The sequence below is a fragment of the Mauremys reevesii genome, linkage group 2 (genome assembly GCF_016161935.1).
Source record: "Mauremys reevesii isolate NIE-2019 linkage group 2, ASM1616193v1, whole genome shotgun sequence".
NCBI lineage: Eukaryota > Metazoa > Chordata > Testudines > Geoemydidae > Mauremys > Mauremys reevesii.
Window position 1 is genome coordinate 253,030,934 of NC_052624.1, and position 18,523 is coordinate 253,049,456.

General features: G+C 37.1%; 1 protein-coding gene across 11 annotated transcripts in view; it reads left to right on the forward strand.

Annotated features, from left to right (window-relative positions):
* The window catches only part of RIMS2 (regulating synaptic membrane exocytosis 2), a 787,778-nt gene that overhangs the window by 641,137 nt on the left and 128,118 nt on the right, over positions 1 to 18,523 (forward strand). For 9 of the 11 annotated variants that reach the window (XM_039525805.1, XM_039525817.1, XM_039525808.1 and 6 more), the window contains 2 exons: positions 5,041 to 5,076; positions 8,235 to 8,335. In XM_039525805.1, the coding sequence (XP_039381739.1) occupies positions 5,041 to 5,076; positions 8,235 to 8,335 (137 nt within the window). The remainder of the gene's footprint in view (positions 1 to 5,040; positions 5,077 to 8,234; positions 8,336 to 18,523) is intronic. The other 2 variants (XM_039525811.1, XM_039525818.1) reach the window with 1 other exon arrangement.

An 18,523-nucleotide genomic window follows, 5' to 3' on the forward strand; every position in this document is an offset into this window, starting at 1 on the left:
GCCAAGCTCTTCTCTGTACCTGTTCCAGTTCGAATTCATCCTTCTTAAACATGGGAGACCAGAACTGCACACAGTATTCCTGATGAGGTCTCACCAGTGCCTTGTATAACAGTACTAACACCGCCTTACCTGTACTGGAAATACCTCGCCTGATGCATCCTAAGACCGCATTAGCTTTTTTCACAGACATAACACATTGGCGGCTCATAGTCATCCTGTGATCAACCAATACTTGAAGGTCCTTCTCCTCCTCTGTTACTTTCAACTGATGCGTCCCCAGTTTATAACAAAAATTCTTGTTATTAATCCCTAAATGCATGACCTTTCACTTTTCACTATTAATTTTCATCCTATTAGCATTACTCCAGTTTACAAGGTCATCCAGATCTTCCTGTATGATATCCGGGTCCTTCTCTATATTGGCAATACCTCCGAGCTTTGTGTCATCCGCAAACTTATTAGCACATTCCCACTTTTTGCGCCAAGGTCAGTAATAAAAAGATTAAATAAGATTGGTCTCAAAACCGATCCCTGAGGAACTCCACCAGTAACCTCCCTCCAGCCTGACAGTTCACCTTTCAGTATGACCTGTTGTAGTCTCCCCTTTAACCAGTTCCTTATCCACCTTTCAATTTTCATATTGATCCCCATCTTTTCCAATTTAACTAATAATTCCCCATTGCAACCATATCAAATGCCTTACAGAAATAGAGGTAAATTAGATCCACTGCATTTCCTTTGTCTAAAAGATCTGTTACCTTCTCAAAGAAGGAGATCAGGTTGGTTTGGCATCATCTACCTTTTGTAAAACCATGTTGTATTTTGTCCCAAATACCATTGACCTCAATGTCCTTAACTACTTTCTCCTTCAAAATTTTTTCCAAGACCTTGCATACTACAGATGTCAATCTAACAGGCCTGTAGTTACCCGGATCACTTGTTTTTTCCTTTCTTAAAAATAGGAACTATGTTAGCAATTCTCCAGTCATACAGTACAACTCCTGAGTTGACAGATTCATTAAAAATTCTTGCTAATGGGTTTGCAATTTCATGTGCCAGTTCCTTTAATATTCTTGGATGAAGATTGTCTGGGCCCCCGATTTAGTCCCATTAAGCTTTTTGAGTTTGGCTTCTACCTGGGATGTGGTAATATCTACCTCCATACCTCATCCTCATTTGTCTTCCTACCATTATCCCTAAGCTCCTCATTAAAGACTGAGGCAAAGTATTTGTTTAGATATTGGGCCATGCGTAGATTATCCTTAACCTCCTCTCCATCCTCAGTGTTTAGCAGTCCCACTTCTTCTTTCTTTGTTTTCTTCTTATTTATATGGCTATAGAACCTTTTACTGTTGGTTTTAATTCCCTTTCAAGATCCAACTCTACATGGCTTTTGGCCTTTCTCACTTTATCCCTACATGTTCTGACCTCATTAAGGTAGCTTTCCTTGCTGATCCCTCCCATCTTCCACTCCTTGTAGGCTTTCTGCTTTTTCTTAATCACCTCTCTGAGATGCTTGCTCATCCAGCTTGGTCTACACTCCTGCCTATGATTTTTTTCCCTTTCTTGGGATGCATGCTTCTGATAGTTTCTGAAATGTTGACTTGAAGTAATTCCAGGCCTTCTCCACCTTTAGATCCACAAATTCTTAAGTCCAATCCACTTCCCTAACTAATTTCCTTAATTTTTTTTAAGTTAGCCCTTTTGAAATAAAAAACCCTAGTCACAGATCTATTTTTTTATGCTTCCATTTAGTTTGAACTGAATTAGCTCATGATCACTCAAACCAAGGTTGTCCCCTACAACCATTTCTTCTATGAGGTCCTCACTACTCACCAAAACCAAATCTAAAATGGCATCCCCTCTTCTTGGTTCAGCAACTACTTGGTGAAGGAATCCATCAGCTATTGCATCCAGGAAAATCTGAGCCCTATTATTGTTACTAGCACTTGGCCTCCAGACTATATCTGGGAAGTTAAAGTCTCCCATGATCACACAACTCCCATTAGTACTTACTTCATTAAAAACATTAAAGAGGTCTCTACCCATATCCAATTCGGATCCCAGTGTTCTATAGCACACCACAAGCACGATCCCAGGGGAGGCTCTAGTAGCTTTCTTCCCCAATATGATTTTTGCCCAGACAGATTCTGTCTTATCATTCCATCACTTCTTATTTCTTTACAGTCTACCTCATAATTAATATACAATTCTACTCTACCACGTTTGCTAAACAGCACATACCCTTCAATACCTGTACTCCAGTCATGACTACTATTCCACCATGTTTCTGTTATCCCTATAATATCTGGTTGCACTTCCAGCACGAGTAACTCTAGTTTCTCCATTTTGTTACCTAGGCTCCTTGCATTGATGTACAAACATCTTAATTTTTGCTGTTTGGCTTCGCTCACATTCTTTACCCAATTAGGCATAGACATTCTACTGCCAGTATCACCTATTAGACTGGTATCTACACTACCCTTCCTCCTTATGTCCATTCTCCTACCCATGACTGTATCCTTTCCTCCTTCATTTTCTTCCCTCTCAGTGTTAAAATTCGTTGTGGAGATTACCTGGACATCTCCCAACTATCTCCCACAAATTCCTAGTTTAAAGATATCTTAATAAATTGTGCCAGCTTCCATCCTGGAAGTCTATTTCTCTCCCAACTCAGGTGAAGTCCATCCCGAGAGAACAGTCCTCTGTCCATGAATGCCTCCCAGGGGCCATACATTCCAAAGCCCTCCTTATAGCACCACTGCCTGAGCCATCTGTTGATCATCATAATCTTGTCACACCTTTGTTGCCTTTCTCTAGGAACAGGCAGAATCCCACTGAAGATCACCTGAGCCTCAGTTTCCTTAAGTGTCTTCCCCAGCATGGTATAGTCTCCCTTGATACGTTCCACAAGAATCTAGCCATATCATTTGTTCCTACATGAAGGACAATCAGTGGATTCTTTCCCGCTTCCGTTAGGATCCTCTTCAGCCTCAGGTCCACATCCCTTATCTTAGCACCCGGCAGACAGTACATCCTTCTGTTCTCTGGATCAGCTCTTTTTACAGGCCTGTCTATTCTTCTCAGTAAGGAGTCCCCAATCACGTAGATCTGCCTTTTCCTGACGACGGTGCAATTCTCCGGTCTATCCCCTGTTCCCTCTGGCTGCAAGTCCTCTCGATTCCTATTCTCCCTTGCAGTCCTCTGCAACTCATCCCGTATCCTCTTGGGGCTCATATTTGATGTTGTTATCTCCATTGACTCTTCCCCTCTTCCTATAGGACTAGTTGTGGGGAACATATACATTACTTACCATTACCATTACTATTACCATTACTTACTACCAAATGATGTTGCATGCAGTGTTGTTGTAGCTGTGTCAGACCCAGGATATTAGATAGACAAGGTGAGTGGGGTAATATCTTTTATTGGACGTACTTCTAAAAAGAACACTGTGTAGCTTGAAAGCTTGTCTCTCCCACAAACAGAAGTTGGTCCAATAAAAAATATTACCTCACCCACCTTTTCTCTCTAATACCATTCATGTTGTAGGTTATATGAAGACCTATTGTATATGAGAGCACAAGGCTGGATAGGAGGCCTGCACCTATACACAGGGACCAATCATATTAATATACCTTACAGAATAGTGACTTCCCCAAGTGAGCAGAGAGGGGGTAGAATGATGGCTTCCCATGTTCCGCTCCACATTGACCAGGAGAGCTGGTTCCCCGCAGGAAGGTGAATGAAAGCTGTGCTGCATCAAAGGATGATGTACTATCCATGCCTTCCCTGCATTCCAAGAGCCTATATTTGTATGATGCACAATGCTCTGACACTGCTTTGAGTTGTTCCTTAGGCACGATTTGGCCCTTTGGTAGCTAACTACAAATTATAGATTAAGTCAGATTTGTGATATTTATTTAAGATTTATCTTTTGTATTATTCCACTAGGACAGAGGAATATAAATAATATATATTCTGTGCACTATAAATAATGATAATGTGGAAACGCTCCCCTAATAAGTGGCAATTCTGAAAAAAAAAGGTTTAATAATTTGAATGATACCATTTTGGATTTGTGACCTGCAGGAGTATTTTGTTCCATCAACATTTCAGTGATTTTTTTTTTGGTTTAGTTTTCTTTTTAATTAATCTTATTTTGGCTTATGATAAGAAAGAGAGAAACTGAGTTGAAAAATAAATATACTTCTAATTCTAATTAAAAGTAAATTTCCTTTTGACATTGAATGTTTATACATTAATTGCCAAACTTAGATTTCAAAGTATAGTGTATGTCCTGGCAAACTTTTTGGATAGGGATTCAGTTAATTTTCATTTCCTGTTTCCACAGAAACACATAGGTCCATATACAGCCCTTGATCTGCATTCAAAATGTCTGTTGACATCAGTCAGTAGGAATTATGTGCAAAAACTGAGGGCTGTGTACTGCCTTTATTATCTTTTGTTTTATTTTTCATCATACCCCAGCTTGAAGACAAAACTACAGTAGCATTGTCATTAAATCTGGTGACCTGTGGGAGCTACAGGAATTGGTTATCTAAAGAAAGGTTTAAAGTAGTTACTGGGGGGAAGGGGGGGAAATGAGACATTTAATATTCCTGCTTGAACCACTTGGCTGAATCCCGTATATGCTTCATAAAACATATAGCACAAGTATGTTTTTGGCTTTTCTTTATATGACATACTATTCATGAGAACCATAGGCTAACTGTGTTTGACACCTGCCTTGCTGTCTTTTGTATGGACTGTGTTAATGAGACTGGAAGTGCATAAATACCCATGGGTTCCCTCCAGTAAATCTCTAATAAGGGTGATAAAATGTACATGCTAATATGCAGTGAATAATCTTCTGAGTGTAGCACACTTTACATGGTTGGTTGACAAAAGTCATGAATTCAAATGAATTTGATGGATTTTACTTCTTTAATGCATGATTTCTATTACTTTTATTATTATTTTCTGCATTCTTTCTCTCCTTTTGTTTTTGGTTTACACATTGCTTTCATTTGTTTATAGAAGAAAAGAAAGCAGATCCAGAGAATGGGAATGCAGGTAGGGCAGCTTATTAAAAATCTCAGTGTATGTTTGCCTTAGACGATGTACAACTACAATATTTAGCCAGAATGTGTATTATACAGCTGGTATACAGTATTGTATTTCCTTTGATGAATACAAAATTAGGAGTAGAAAACATAACCTAGGAAATACATTTGGGGCTTTCCCTAGAGAATGAAACCTCTATTTGAGCTTAATAGGCAATTACATTCACACTGTCTCACTCCAAATATAGTTGAATGAGCTTTTATCTCCTTGCATGCAAAAATCTGACTCTATAAACAGTTGGGCTTGGAACAAATTAGGTATTAATCACATAGGGGGCAGTGTAAATAGGAGTTGTAGAGTTTTCATTGATATACTAGTAGGAGTGAAGATTTCTTGGAGGAAGGAATTCAAAAATTCAACAATAATGCTAGAATTTAAGGGAGGATCTATAAACAATGTAGGTCTGCAAAGTTCTCTCTGCAATAAACAGAAAGTATCCCAGCATAATTAAATCAACTGTGAGTCTATACATTGGGCTAAATATGAATATAAAATAAAACAAAAACCTTTTACATATGTTTATATTGATAATCTTATTCGGGTAGTTTAGGAATGACATTCACCCCAGAGATTCTGTAGGAGGTGCAATATATGGACACGTCTACACTAGAAACACTACAGCAACGGAGTTGCAGCTTCACTACTGCATGTGCTGCAGCAACAGAAGAGATTCTTCCTTCACTGTAGTAAAGGGCTTAAATGGTGTATTGGGCCTTGAGCAGGGCCTCTGTACATGGCTGATATTTGCTATAGGTTCAAGTCCTGTATTACAGTAGAGAGGGGTAGAACTGGAGCTGTGCAAAGTATCAGCTTTCACTTTACCACGTGTTCATATATAAAAACAGACATTCTCACAAATATTTGTGAGATTTTCTATATACAAGAGGTAATATTTCTCCATTTCTTACAATTTCCTCAGCTTTTCATGGCAAAAAATGACAGAATGTGGACTCTTCCAAGTTTAACAGAAATGATGATTTCATTATAGGGCAAAACCAAAATTCTAATATTTTACCCTTAATCCCTTTCTCTTTTCATTAAAAACACCAAAAAAGTATGGATTAATCTGCAAAATATTCTGTTTTCATGGAAATTTATTTTTTTTAGCTAGGGGTTGGAGTATTTTCATTCATCTTTAGTGACACTGGTGTGTTATTTCTGTCATTCAAAAGAAGAAAAATATTCCAAGTGAGGATGCATTTTAGCTGTGCTTTTTAGAAGCTACCAAGAAATTCAACTAGCTTTCAATCTTTTAATCAGAGCGCTTGCATCTCCCTTTTCAAAGTAGGAAATAAAATAATTATTGAAAAATAAAGTTAATCACTATCAAAAGCACTTTAATTAAATAGAAAATTACTGAAGAGTCAGTGTGGTCCCTTGATGGTTGCCAACTACTGGTTCAGGTTTATATAGTAGCTAATTTAAACGTTGTGGGATATCTTCTTTTAGGGTTTTTCACTGTATGCTTTATTATTAGCTGCCTCTATCCCTGTATTTTCTTCTTGTTCATTCATTTCCCCCATTGATTTTCATTCCAAGAATTCGTATTTGGGATTTGCTGTTTTCGTTTAGGTTATTTTAGATTTTTTTTAAGGAAAAGCAGAGACCATAAGGGCATGCTGCTGATAGGACATCACGTTTATTTTTTATTTTCCACACCCTCCCTCACCCACAATTTCCTGTTAAGAGTTGCAGGTTTTGTAGTCAACAGGCTTCTCTTGTACGAAGTAGTGGCATCAGTAGAACTAAAGCATAGTTCAGAGGACCTGCACATGGACCTGTTTTGCCACTTAGATTTCTCCTTAAGACTCAGTGGTACGGGGGAAATAAAGTTAGGTTCCCCCCAATCCTATATTTAGGTGCCTAAATAAATGGGCAGATTTTCAACAATGCTGAATACACAGCAGCTTCCATTCAGAAATGAAATTTTCCTTTGCAAATCTTCATCTTCCTCTGAAAAATGTACAGTATGTGAAGTTTGTCAGTCAAAACTAATGTGACTTAGCCACAATACTGTATGAAAAGTAATGCTATTAGTTACATTGCTTCAGCTAGAAACTTTGGGCCTGATTCTCCATGCCCTTCTTTTTGTTTACATTGGTGTAACTCCATTGACTCCAATCAGTTACTCCTGATTTACATCAGAATAAGTGGGAGGAGAATCAGACCATTTATGTACATAGTACATATCTATATTTTGCTTGATTGGAGAGATGCCCTTTTTGCTTGGACATTTGCGCACCATTGTTTTTTGGGGGGGGGCTGCTACCTTCCACCTCCAGTGTTCTCTCTCACGCATTTGTTTTGTGACTTTCTTTTGGCACTATTAGTACTTTCAGCCACTGCAGGTTGGCTGAAAAGGGCTGCTGCCTGAACGACATAGCAAGCATCCTTTCCCCAGACTGAGGCTAACTACGTGCTTAGTTTCCTGTAGTCCAGGAAGAATGAAATCCTGAAATCACTCTTGAAATTGAATGTCATTATAGAGTGATACAGCAACACCACTGGGCAGCTTGTTAGCATTTCTTTCCAAAATTATTTTAAATTTTTTTTACAAACATATTAAATTATGGTAAATAAAAGTTATGCCAATCAATCAGATTATTTCCAGTGATCCTTATTTACTGATAGAAACTAAAATCAGTCATTTCATATAAAAGAGCTAAAATCACCATAATAGAACATATCACAAGATCAATATCTCCTTTTGGAAATAAATATGTTGCCTTTGCATTTCTGTTTATTTTCTTTAAATAAAAGTCTTGATTTCTCCTGTAGCAGCAATAAATTATTCAGTGAGACATTCTATTCCATTTACATTCTCTCCTAATTTGGAAGTTTTCTTAATATTAACTGTGGAGAATAAAATATTTGCCAAGGTACTGTTAAAATACTTTATTCTTTACTACTATTTCTTGCAATTATGGCTTTTCTCCCAGGTTTTCCACAAAAGGATAATTTTGAAATGTTTTTAATTTACCTGGAGATACAGATACAGTAATTTAAGCAAAAGTCAGATTGTATCCCTTCTGTTAGAAATTGTATGAGCACCACTTTAAACTCAGGATTGAAAATTAATTGATTATTTATTTATGTTTATTTGACAGGTGGTATGGATGTAGAAGAAAGAAATCGTCAAATGAAAATAAGCAAGTACAAACAGGCAGCAGGATCAGACTCCAGGCTGGAGCAAGATTATCATTCTAAGGCAAGGGAGTTTTGTTTTGAAAAGCAGCAAAATATGCTAATCTGAAACATTTGATATCCTTTTAGGATGATGTAGACAAATGAACCTTGCATAGGGTGGGCTTTTTTGTTTCACTAAGGGGTTCTTACATGTCTGTTGCAAAGTAATTAAAATAAGTGCAACAACCATACAAACTTCTCTAATATAAAACAGTCTTGATTACTAAAGTTTAAGATATAGGAGTTAATTGATCAAATGTAGTGTTCATCTGCTTCAAAAAGTGAGAAATGATCATTTAGTTGTCCAGTGGAATGAGCATTAAGATCCAAGTTTAGAAAACATAAAGAAGGAGCAATAGACTCAGGGCTTGTCTACACTTACCAGGGGATCAATGAGCAGTGATTGATGCATCAGCGGTCGATTTAGCGGGTCTAGTGAAGACCTGCTAAATCGACCGCCGATCACTCTCCTGTCGACTCCTGTACTCCACTGGATCGATAAGAGTAGGGGGAGTTGACAGGAGAGCATCTCCTGTCGACATCACGTAGTGTGGACCCTGCGGTAAGTAGATCCATGCTATTCATGTAATTCAAATTGCGTAGCTTAGGTCGAATTTCCCCTGTAGTGTAGACAAGGCCTCAGGAAGTACCTAGAGTTCTAATTCAGAATGAGAGCCACTAAAACCTGTGCCAGGATTCCATGCTGTGGAGCAAATAATCATATAACCCTCCAAACTGGGGGTTTTTTTTATTGTTTTCTTGGCCTTCTAAAGAGTTCTACAGCACAGACATAATAGTTTTTATTTATTCTGGTAGTGAAAGTTTAGCCATTGGATAGATAACCTTCCCAGTCAAATCAATACACAAGATTCCAACTTAATTGTGGCAATTTGCAAGTAATCAGGTTGGCCATGTAGCAATGCAGTTCTAAATTTATGATCCAAATTTCTTGTTATCTGGAACTAGGTCATGCCATCTATTATATATTAATTGAATTGAAAATACCTTGATTATTTTAAAATTCCATTATATAATTCCACAAAATAATTAAGTGACCTCTCTGAGACCTGAAAAATTGATTTGAGACTTACTGAGGAGAAGAATTCTGTGGCAAACGTTATATGTTAATTGTGTAGTTCATTGCTCAATGGGGAAGATAAGGTAAAACTATGTTATTTAATATATGAAAATAAAGAAGCCATTAATTGTATTAAGTGCTATTAGTTTTGTAGAGAATTCAGGTTAATTTATTGAATTGCTTTCTAATAATGTAATTCCTCATAGTAAAAAATGTACATGATATTGTGGGAGTATTACATGAACGCCTCATGAGAAGTCCTAGACAAAATGGAAGAGTCTATTACTGAAAAGATTTAGAATTCATTGGAACAAAGGGCACACTATATTGTTATGCTCTGAACATTTAGACCAGTAGATGTATTGCATGACTTAAAGGATGGGTTCACTCATAGTACTTAATATGTAATGTAATAACATTTATAAGGGGGTTTGGGTCAGAAAATGTTTTCATCTTTATTTTATATAGAACCATCACTCTTACATTTATCAGTTATATCCTTTCTTGAAGGGCATTATCTTTTCTTGTACGGGAATGGACTTGGTGCTGTAACCAGACTTCCCCATAAATAACTGCTATGATTCTATGTACCATATAAGGATTGTGAATATATAAATAGATCTGCAGTTATTCAGCCAGTTGCTTCCTCACTGTTTGATTCTGTCCCCTTTAGTCACACTGTGTAGTTCCTGACTCCATAAGACAGCATTGGGACTACATGTGCAGGAAGGTGCATCATTAGGCCCTCAAAAGTGTTTTTCAAAGGAAACCATATAGAACACTGTAGTTCCAAAGAAACACTTCCTCCCCTTGACCCTGCAATCTCTCTGTGCCTCATCATTTCTGCTGTCTCCCCCTGTATATGAGTTTATCTTCACCATTATCCTCCTGCATTGAGGATGGGAAGTCTGATATAGGATTGATTTTTTAAAATAATCACTTCTTAATTATGCAAACTGTCTCTAGAAGTATACTGTCAGATTTATGTCCCTGCCAGGCTCCACTTTTTACCATTGGAAAGGGAATGATTTGCCTTACCAGTTAGCCCAGGAAGACAGGCAGTGGCACATTCACAAACTTCACTGAGTGTGCATCAATAGAATCTCATAGAATCCCTAAGATCTCATAAAGTCATACCAAAAGAGTTCAGTCTTCACTTTCTCACCATTTCCCTATTGGTCCAGTTTTTCTCAATTAAATATTAATATTACATAGAGAGAGGAAAATTAATAAATACATATAATATACCTGTTTTTACCAAGTATCTTTTATATTAATGAACTGATCTGGGTATGTCAGATACTAACTGAAAACTCCTGGTCTATAGCTATTGCAAATGGCTTTGATTTTCTAAATTTGTCAACTAGCATAAGGTCAAGTGTGCCATTTTCTTGGGAAGACAATTTGTTTACTGCAGCCCCTCACCTGAGAACAAGTTTCTTTAACTAAGCTGGAGATGGCATGCAAGTGGAGTTTAGCAGGTGGAATATTCTGTTGTATCTCAGTTCTATTTTTTTCTTTTGGTGGAAATAAACATAATTACTATTTGCTGGGGTAAAATAACCCTCCAATTATCATTGCTAAGGAAGTGGAAAGGTGTACCAACAACAGGACTAGCCATATTGGATTAGCCCAATGGTCTATCTAGTATTGTTCTGTCTCTGACAGCTGCCAGTACCAGATGCTTCAGAGGAAGCTACAACCCCGCCACCCAAATAGATAATTGTGCAATAATAAGTCTGTGGAAGAAGATTTTTCCTAACCCCAGGGATCTTAGCTGTTGACTTCAGTATGAAGTTGACTTTTTGACTTTTCTTTATAAAATTTTCTTTTAGCTGGTGTTAGTGCAGACTCTATCTATCTATCTATCTATCTATCTATCTATCTATCTATCTATCTATCTATCTATCTATCTATCTATCTATCTATCTATCCAGTGTTGTTGCAGCCTTATGTTAGAGTTAACGGTTACCTCTGGCATGCTTTTCGGCAGGCATGTAGGGTCTTTTATTATTTTATATGCTTTCCCTCTAACACTTTTTCCTTAAGAATAAATATGCTTGCTCAGAAGGAGCTCCTGTGGTAACTTGTAACTGCTAGCAATACATTGGTCATAGCCCTGAGAAAGAGACCAAAGCACAGGAGCTGACTTTCTAGGCAGACCAGCTGGCTGGGGATGTCACAGTGTAAGATAGGGAGCTGTGCAGACTTAAAATCCCCACAGCAGAAGGGAGTGAGACATAGGGCTCTGCCCAGGAGAAGTGATGCCTGGGAGCTGGAAACCTTTAAGTGGTTGCCCTTGAGGGACCATGGAGGAGGAAATACAAGTGTAGTTACCCTGAAACTGTGAAACTTACTACCACAAGATAGTACTGAAGTAAAATGCTAAGGAGGATTCCAAAAAGGATTAGACATATGAGTAACCATGCTCTGTACTGCCTTTGGTCCCCTGGTCAGGGTAGGCAGAGAGCTTATTTCCCTGGCCTGTGCCCTTCAAGTCATTAGGTTTCCTCATTAGGAGTAGGATGCTGTCTGTCATACACACACAACATACACACCCTCCTCAGATACTGGTTTGCATATACTGGGAAGGTAACTTGATTTCTCTTGGATAATGGCAGGGGGGATACACCTCCCACTCCTTCCTGTGAGCTACTCTATTTGAATTTTGGTGAACACAGTCTCTTGTAGATCTGGAGCTAACTGAGAAGGTCTGATTCACTGCTTCTGCCTTTAAAGCCATAAAATCATTCCTCAAAAGCAAAGACTATGGCATATCTGACAATACACCTACAACCAGCAGCCCTGACTGTTCTTGGATCTAATTAAATCTGTGCTGTAGGTAGAGCAAATGCTTTTACACTAGCAACTTTAACCTGGATTTCACATGCTGGGAGTATTTGATGGGGTTTAATGGCATGGAGCTTAACTATAATCTTAGCAGTCCCAGTATTTCTCCATCAAATGAATGTCTTCCCACTGACTACCACCATCTACTTCCACTGGCAATCTGATGGATCTGCACCAAGGTAGTTGATGGTGGTTTGGGATCTCAGTGGCTCAGTAAGAACTTTGGTATTGTGGAACAGCACCACAGTTCCACACAAGTATTTCAACAATTATCTTCCAAGATTACAGCCAGTGGCTATACCAGATCTCTGCAATGCTTATGTGGTTTATGGTATTTTCCCTAAGAGTATTCCTAGATCCAGTATACTCTATCATAAGGACTTGTTACCTAGAAAGAGGACTATAGTGTTTTGAAGCAGTAGAAGAGAAGGTAAATGGAGATGAGGGAAAGGTCAAGATGGGGCCATTGAGGCATTCTATAACAAAAGAGAATAAACCTTTGTTATTATTGAGAAAGAAGAGGCTGGATTTAAAATAGGAGGAAAGAAAGGAGGAAAAACTCTTCGTGTTCATGGAACTCAAATTCATAGTATAGAGAACAATCTTTTATTAAACTGATGATATAACTGATGTATATATTTTAATAAAAACCCTCTATATATTCAGTTTTGTATGATACTGTAATTCCATTTAATACGTAATGACAATCCAAGTATCACAATTGCCAAATATTGTGTGCAAAATACATGTATAACCAGGAATGCGCTGTATTTGATTTGGGAGAAAGGTAGTAAAAAAGCTAAGGCCATATTTACTTTGTGATCCCATTAGAACTTATAAAGTAACTGGGTCAAGCCAAGTTAAATTGTGGACAAAATACTTCCTTGGAACACCTAGGTGTTCAAGAGGTGGAGTTAGTGATTCGGTAGGAGATGCTTTCCTTTGAGGGCGCATGCACATTACTGGTTCTCTTTAGTTGCTAGTCTGGCCACAATTTATTCTTTCATCCCACTCCCTGGAAATGTCATTCTTATCTATTTTTGTGCACTGCTTGAGATATTTGCTTCAGTGATGCTTTTGTCTGTGCTGCCCTTCTGATTTGTACCCATTACAATCTATTAAAACATTTGATTAACTGCTGTACTAGAGAAGAGTTTGTCACCTCTCTTTGTTGTTCAATATTTTGCATATCTGACAAATGACAGCCATAAGAACCATAGAAACTACCATTAGAATATCGAAAACATCTAGGGTGACCAGATAGCAAGTGTGAAAAATCAGGATGGGGGTGGGGGGTAATACGAGCCCATATAAAAAAAAGCCCCAAATATCGGGACTATCCCTATAAAATTGGGACATCTGGTCATCCTAAGGGCTCCTAAGGGAGTTAGGCACCAAATTCCAATGAATTCAATGCAGTTTGGAAATGTATCTCCCTAAGGGGCTTGTCTACACAGTGTGCTAGACCACACCAGTGAGGTTTAAATATTTAGTCTGCACCAGCATGTTGCACACTAACTTGCCCTTATGGACCCTGCTGACATGCACTAAATGTTCCCTAGTGCCTATTAATGTATTCCCATTTCAAACACACAGTAGGGAACTTTTAATATACTCCAGCAGGATCACAAGGGCCAGTTAATGCCCCAGATGTTGATGCAGACTACGGCACCATGTAAACATGTAAGTCCTTAGACTCCTTTTAAAATTCCAGACTTAAGGAGTAAACTTCTAAATATATGGCCTGAGATTGAAAGGGCTAAATAATTAAAATGGAGCCACGCAGTGGTACATTGAAGAATAATTGAGAGGGGAAAAAATTGACACTGATAACACAACACTTAATTTTCCTGTGGAACTCGTAGATCCAGAAAAGCTACATTTCTAATAGGATTCATAATAAGATTAGACATTTAGATGAATGAGAACATCCACAGTTACACTGTATGGAGTATGTTTAGAAAGGATATAATAAACCCCTATGCTTCAGAAAATAAGCCAACCACTAATTAGGATTAGGAAGGAACTTTCCCCATGAGTAGGCTATTTGGTAACTGTCCATTACAAGGTTTCTTGTAACTTCCTGTGAAGTATCTGGTGCTACCCACTGTCAGGCATGGTACTGGACTAGTGTGGCACCGTGGCTTTGATCCAGTGTGGCGATTCCTATGTCCCCATCCAGTCTGTGAGCACTGAAGGTACCCAACACAACTTTTTTGATTCTTGATATATATTAGGACTTTTAATTGGTTGATGATAAATGGCATGTGATAACATCAATAAAGCAAAAAATTATACTTCTAGAAATGGATTCATCCCTTTTCTTGTGTCGCTTATGACATGCAAACTTCCAGTCAAGAATACTTATTATAAACAGTAAAGTTTGTGGACCAGGGTGCTGATATTGCAGATCTGTTTTCTGCTAAATCTTGTTCAATGTGGAAGGACCCAAACATGTAATTTTCAAGATTTACATGAGGTGAAGCATTTTTCAAAGTTCTAGATTTGAGTTTCAAGGGCAAGATGATGATGATGGTTTGGGAAATTTCTCTCCTATCCTTCTATCCTTCTATCCTTCTCTCCAAGGCCATCATCAGTTTTTACAATATTAATCAAATGTGTTTGGATAAAAATTCAATCTAATATGGTTATTTATTTTTCCATCAGTAACTTTAGTTTTTCTTCTGGGATTGTTGAAATCCAAATTATGAGATAAGCATTTATGTTGTATCTGTAGCACTAATCTGATTCGCTGTAGTTTCTTCTTCACTGCTGAAGTTCAAACTCTGGTATTGTTCTGTTAGTTTATTTTGCTTCCACTCCTTTTTATTTTGTGTTTCCTGTATTATAGGCTTAGTGAGGATACTGATAAATATTATGCAGATGTTTTCCATGGAAAATGTTGTTTAGTCAAAAACCCAATTTCCCATCGAAAAACAATTTTAGTTGAAAAATTCAATCATCCCTACTAATGATCAAAAAAGATAAGAGTGTTAATGCTATTGTCCTAGCCAAGTTCCAACAAGGGCAATCATACTCTGCCTACCTGATTTATTCTCACAATTTTCATTAAATATAATATCTTCATTTTGTGTCCAAAGCTATTCTGTTGTTATGAACCGATTAACCATTAGTGTATTTTAGATCCAAGATGGCTATATTTTCATGGTGAAGTAAATGATCTCTCTATATAGTTTATATGTTAGTTTAATCTGTAAAATTCTTTGTGATATCAAGTGTTATATACAAATAATTTGCTATCATTACATAAAACAGCACTGTCGAAGTAACTTGTTTCACTTGTCTAAGGCACACAAAAACCACAGTTACATTTCTTATTGTTAATAAAATGGTGCCCTATATCTATCAATAAAACCTAGGAAAAGCCAGGAATAAAATTAGCTGGGTATAATTTAGATAAATATCTGAGTGCTGAAGTGAAAAATTCATAGAACAGTTCGTAAATTAACAGTTTAATGAGTTAATTTAATTAATGGAGGGGTGAACATGTCAAGAAAGGGAACATGAATGTTGTGTATCCAGTCCAGAGACTTTTAGTTCTAATTATTTTCTGTGACAGCCAGAACAGATGGAGTAAGAAAATTATGGACATCTGATGAAGGTCAGCAATGGCAAAGCCATTGCTGAGTGTATTCCCAAACAACTAGATAAACCAGAAACATATTTGCCTGAATCCAGTCGGTTTTTTCCATTTGAAAATGTCAAATCAGGCATTAATCCATGTGGGCAAAAGTATAAAATGTAGGGTGTGAAGTCATTGTACAGTGATTACATGGAATATGCCAAAGTGTGTGGGATTGAAAGTGAAGGACCAGGATGTTTGCCCATGACAGGTGGTTCAAAAAGGACCCTACAGCTGCCCAAATTAGGTAGCAGAGGATGTGGGGGGGAATCCTCAGCTGGTGCAAAGCTGGTATAGCTGGTTCTGTGCCAGCTTCTTACTCCCTTCCCCTGGGATATCAGAGCCAGAGTTCACAGTACTCTGCCGTGCTTACTGGCATAATAGCCACTCGGGAGCTGGGGCAAGTTAGAGCAGCTCTTAGGTGCAGCTGAGATTTTAGCCCCAAGCCTAAATATGTTATGCCAAGAAACTGTTGTGAGGCATATTTTACTTATACATGTGTATAGAATTATGCATACAGTGACATTAACAACAAGTAATACCGGGGTCTTTTTCTTCTCATATACATCAGTTTAACTGTGTAACTACACTGACTTCAGTAGAGTTACTCCTGGCAGAATTGGGCCACCAGCATGCTGGTTCACAAAAGACAGTTTGATTACAATAGTGGATCATATGTAATAGTTTTATCATGGGTGATTGATTAATTTTATAAAAAACAGTCCTCATTTAAAGTAAAAATAACATAAAATACAATGAAGTTGATTTTCTGTGCAGAAATTCTGCATCCATTGAAATCAGTGGGAGTCTGGCCATTTCTAGGCTCTTTTCAAAGAGCAGATTTTATAGTTTTCTACAAATCTTTGCCATCTGTTATACAAGAATTTAAGCTGTGGAATTGCATCAGATTTTCCAAAGCACTCCACGTTTTGTCTCACATGTTGAACTATCTTATATATGTTTATTTATTACAGTTAATCCTAGTGACTATTATCCTGACTTTTAGCATGTGTATTGAAACCAATGCAAGTGTAGAATTAACCTGAACATGTAACAAAGCTAATCAATAATGAAAATAGTCATATATTGCTTTTGTTCCATTGGATCCAGATGCTGCATTATTGAAGTCAATGTAAGCAGAATCAGACCTAGAAGCCCTGTTCCACATGGCTCTTTTCTTCAAAAAAAAAACCTTTTCTCCCCCTAACAGCACTTGTATTGAGAACACCATTATAACATGAGATGTGAAATACAGCACTTCTTGCCTGCCTGCATTATCGGCCTGTGGGAAAGAAAGTTTCACTTTTTAAAAAACTGTATTAATTTATTGCTAGATAACAGTAGATCAGAAAGAGCACCATCCTTCTCCTATTGAAGTGAAACATAGTTTTTCTGTTGATTTTAGTGGGAGCAGACTTGGCCCAATGAGGAGAACCAGAAGAATAAGAATACTTCACAAGTCATGCTGAAAGTCCCCAGTTGTAGAGGGAGGTAATAATTATCACACACAAAAAATTCCCAAGAGATATCTTCTTCTTCTCATCCCCAAGCATATTTACAGATGTAGAGAGCTGTTACAGCATCACCATTAATTCCTATTCATGAGATATAAATCTTTTTATAAATTAGATTTTGAAATGGTTAGATTATTGAAATAAACTTAATTCCATTAGTAGAATTCCAAGTGTGTAAAGTGAAATTTACTTTGGAGTCAATCTTCCCTCATAATTAAGTAATAATCAATCAATATAGATTATAAGTAAAATTAAAATCAAAACTCTGGCAAAAAAGAAATTTCCCACATATTAGTCAGAAGAATCTTCTCCCCTTTTTCCTTATCTTGGAGTATATATGATTTTTCATCTAAAACTTTTTTGCAACATACATTGAAAACAAATGATTTTCAAAGAACTTGTCCCCATGTAAACCATGTTAGGAAAAAACATCTATCAAGTAGTCATATCTACATTACCTTTGTTCTGTAGTTCAACACAGATTCACTCATAAGTAAAAAATAAAAATTGTATTTTTCTACTTAAAATTCTGTTAAATGTTGAAAACAAATTATATTAACGTTCTTTGTGTTCAGTATTTTAGACCAATTACATTTTTTGGAATTAGGAGTTTGGTTTGTCATCCTGAAATCTTTTTTTGTTTGGAATGGTAAATCACATTTATTATTTAAAGACCAAATCTATCAATTTTTAGATTCCCACAACAGAATCCTCTTTGTTTAATTTCTACATATTTTTCACTCTGGACAGATTTTCCAAAAACAAACAAACAAACAGAAAACTCCCACATTTTCTTGATTTATAGTTACCTAAAGTTCAGGAGAGACGACTTTAATTGATTACTTAAAAATCTGCAGAATCAACGTTTTTCAAGAATGGTAAAAAGCTGGTAAATGTATAAGAAGTGGTGTTGGTGGCATTCTTCTTTCTTTCTCAGTATTAAACCAATACTCTAAAATGGTGTTATGTAATGTTGTGCTAAGGGAGAGGCTATCTTTTAAATGAGATGTAAAACGAGGTTCTCTCCCCTTTTAGTCATGAAAGATCTCAAAACATTTTCACAAGTGTAAAGGCATCAACCCCAATACCTAGTCAAATTCTAATGTGGCTAAACTATTTTCTGAA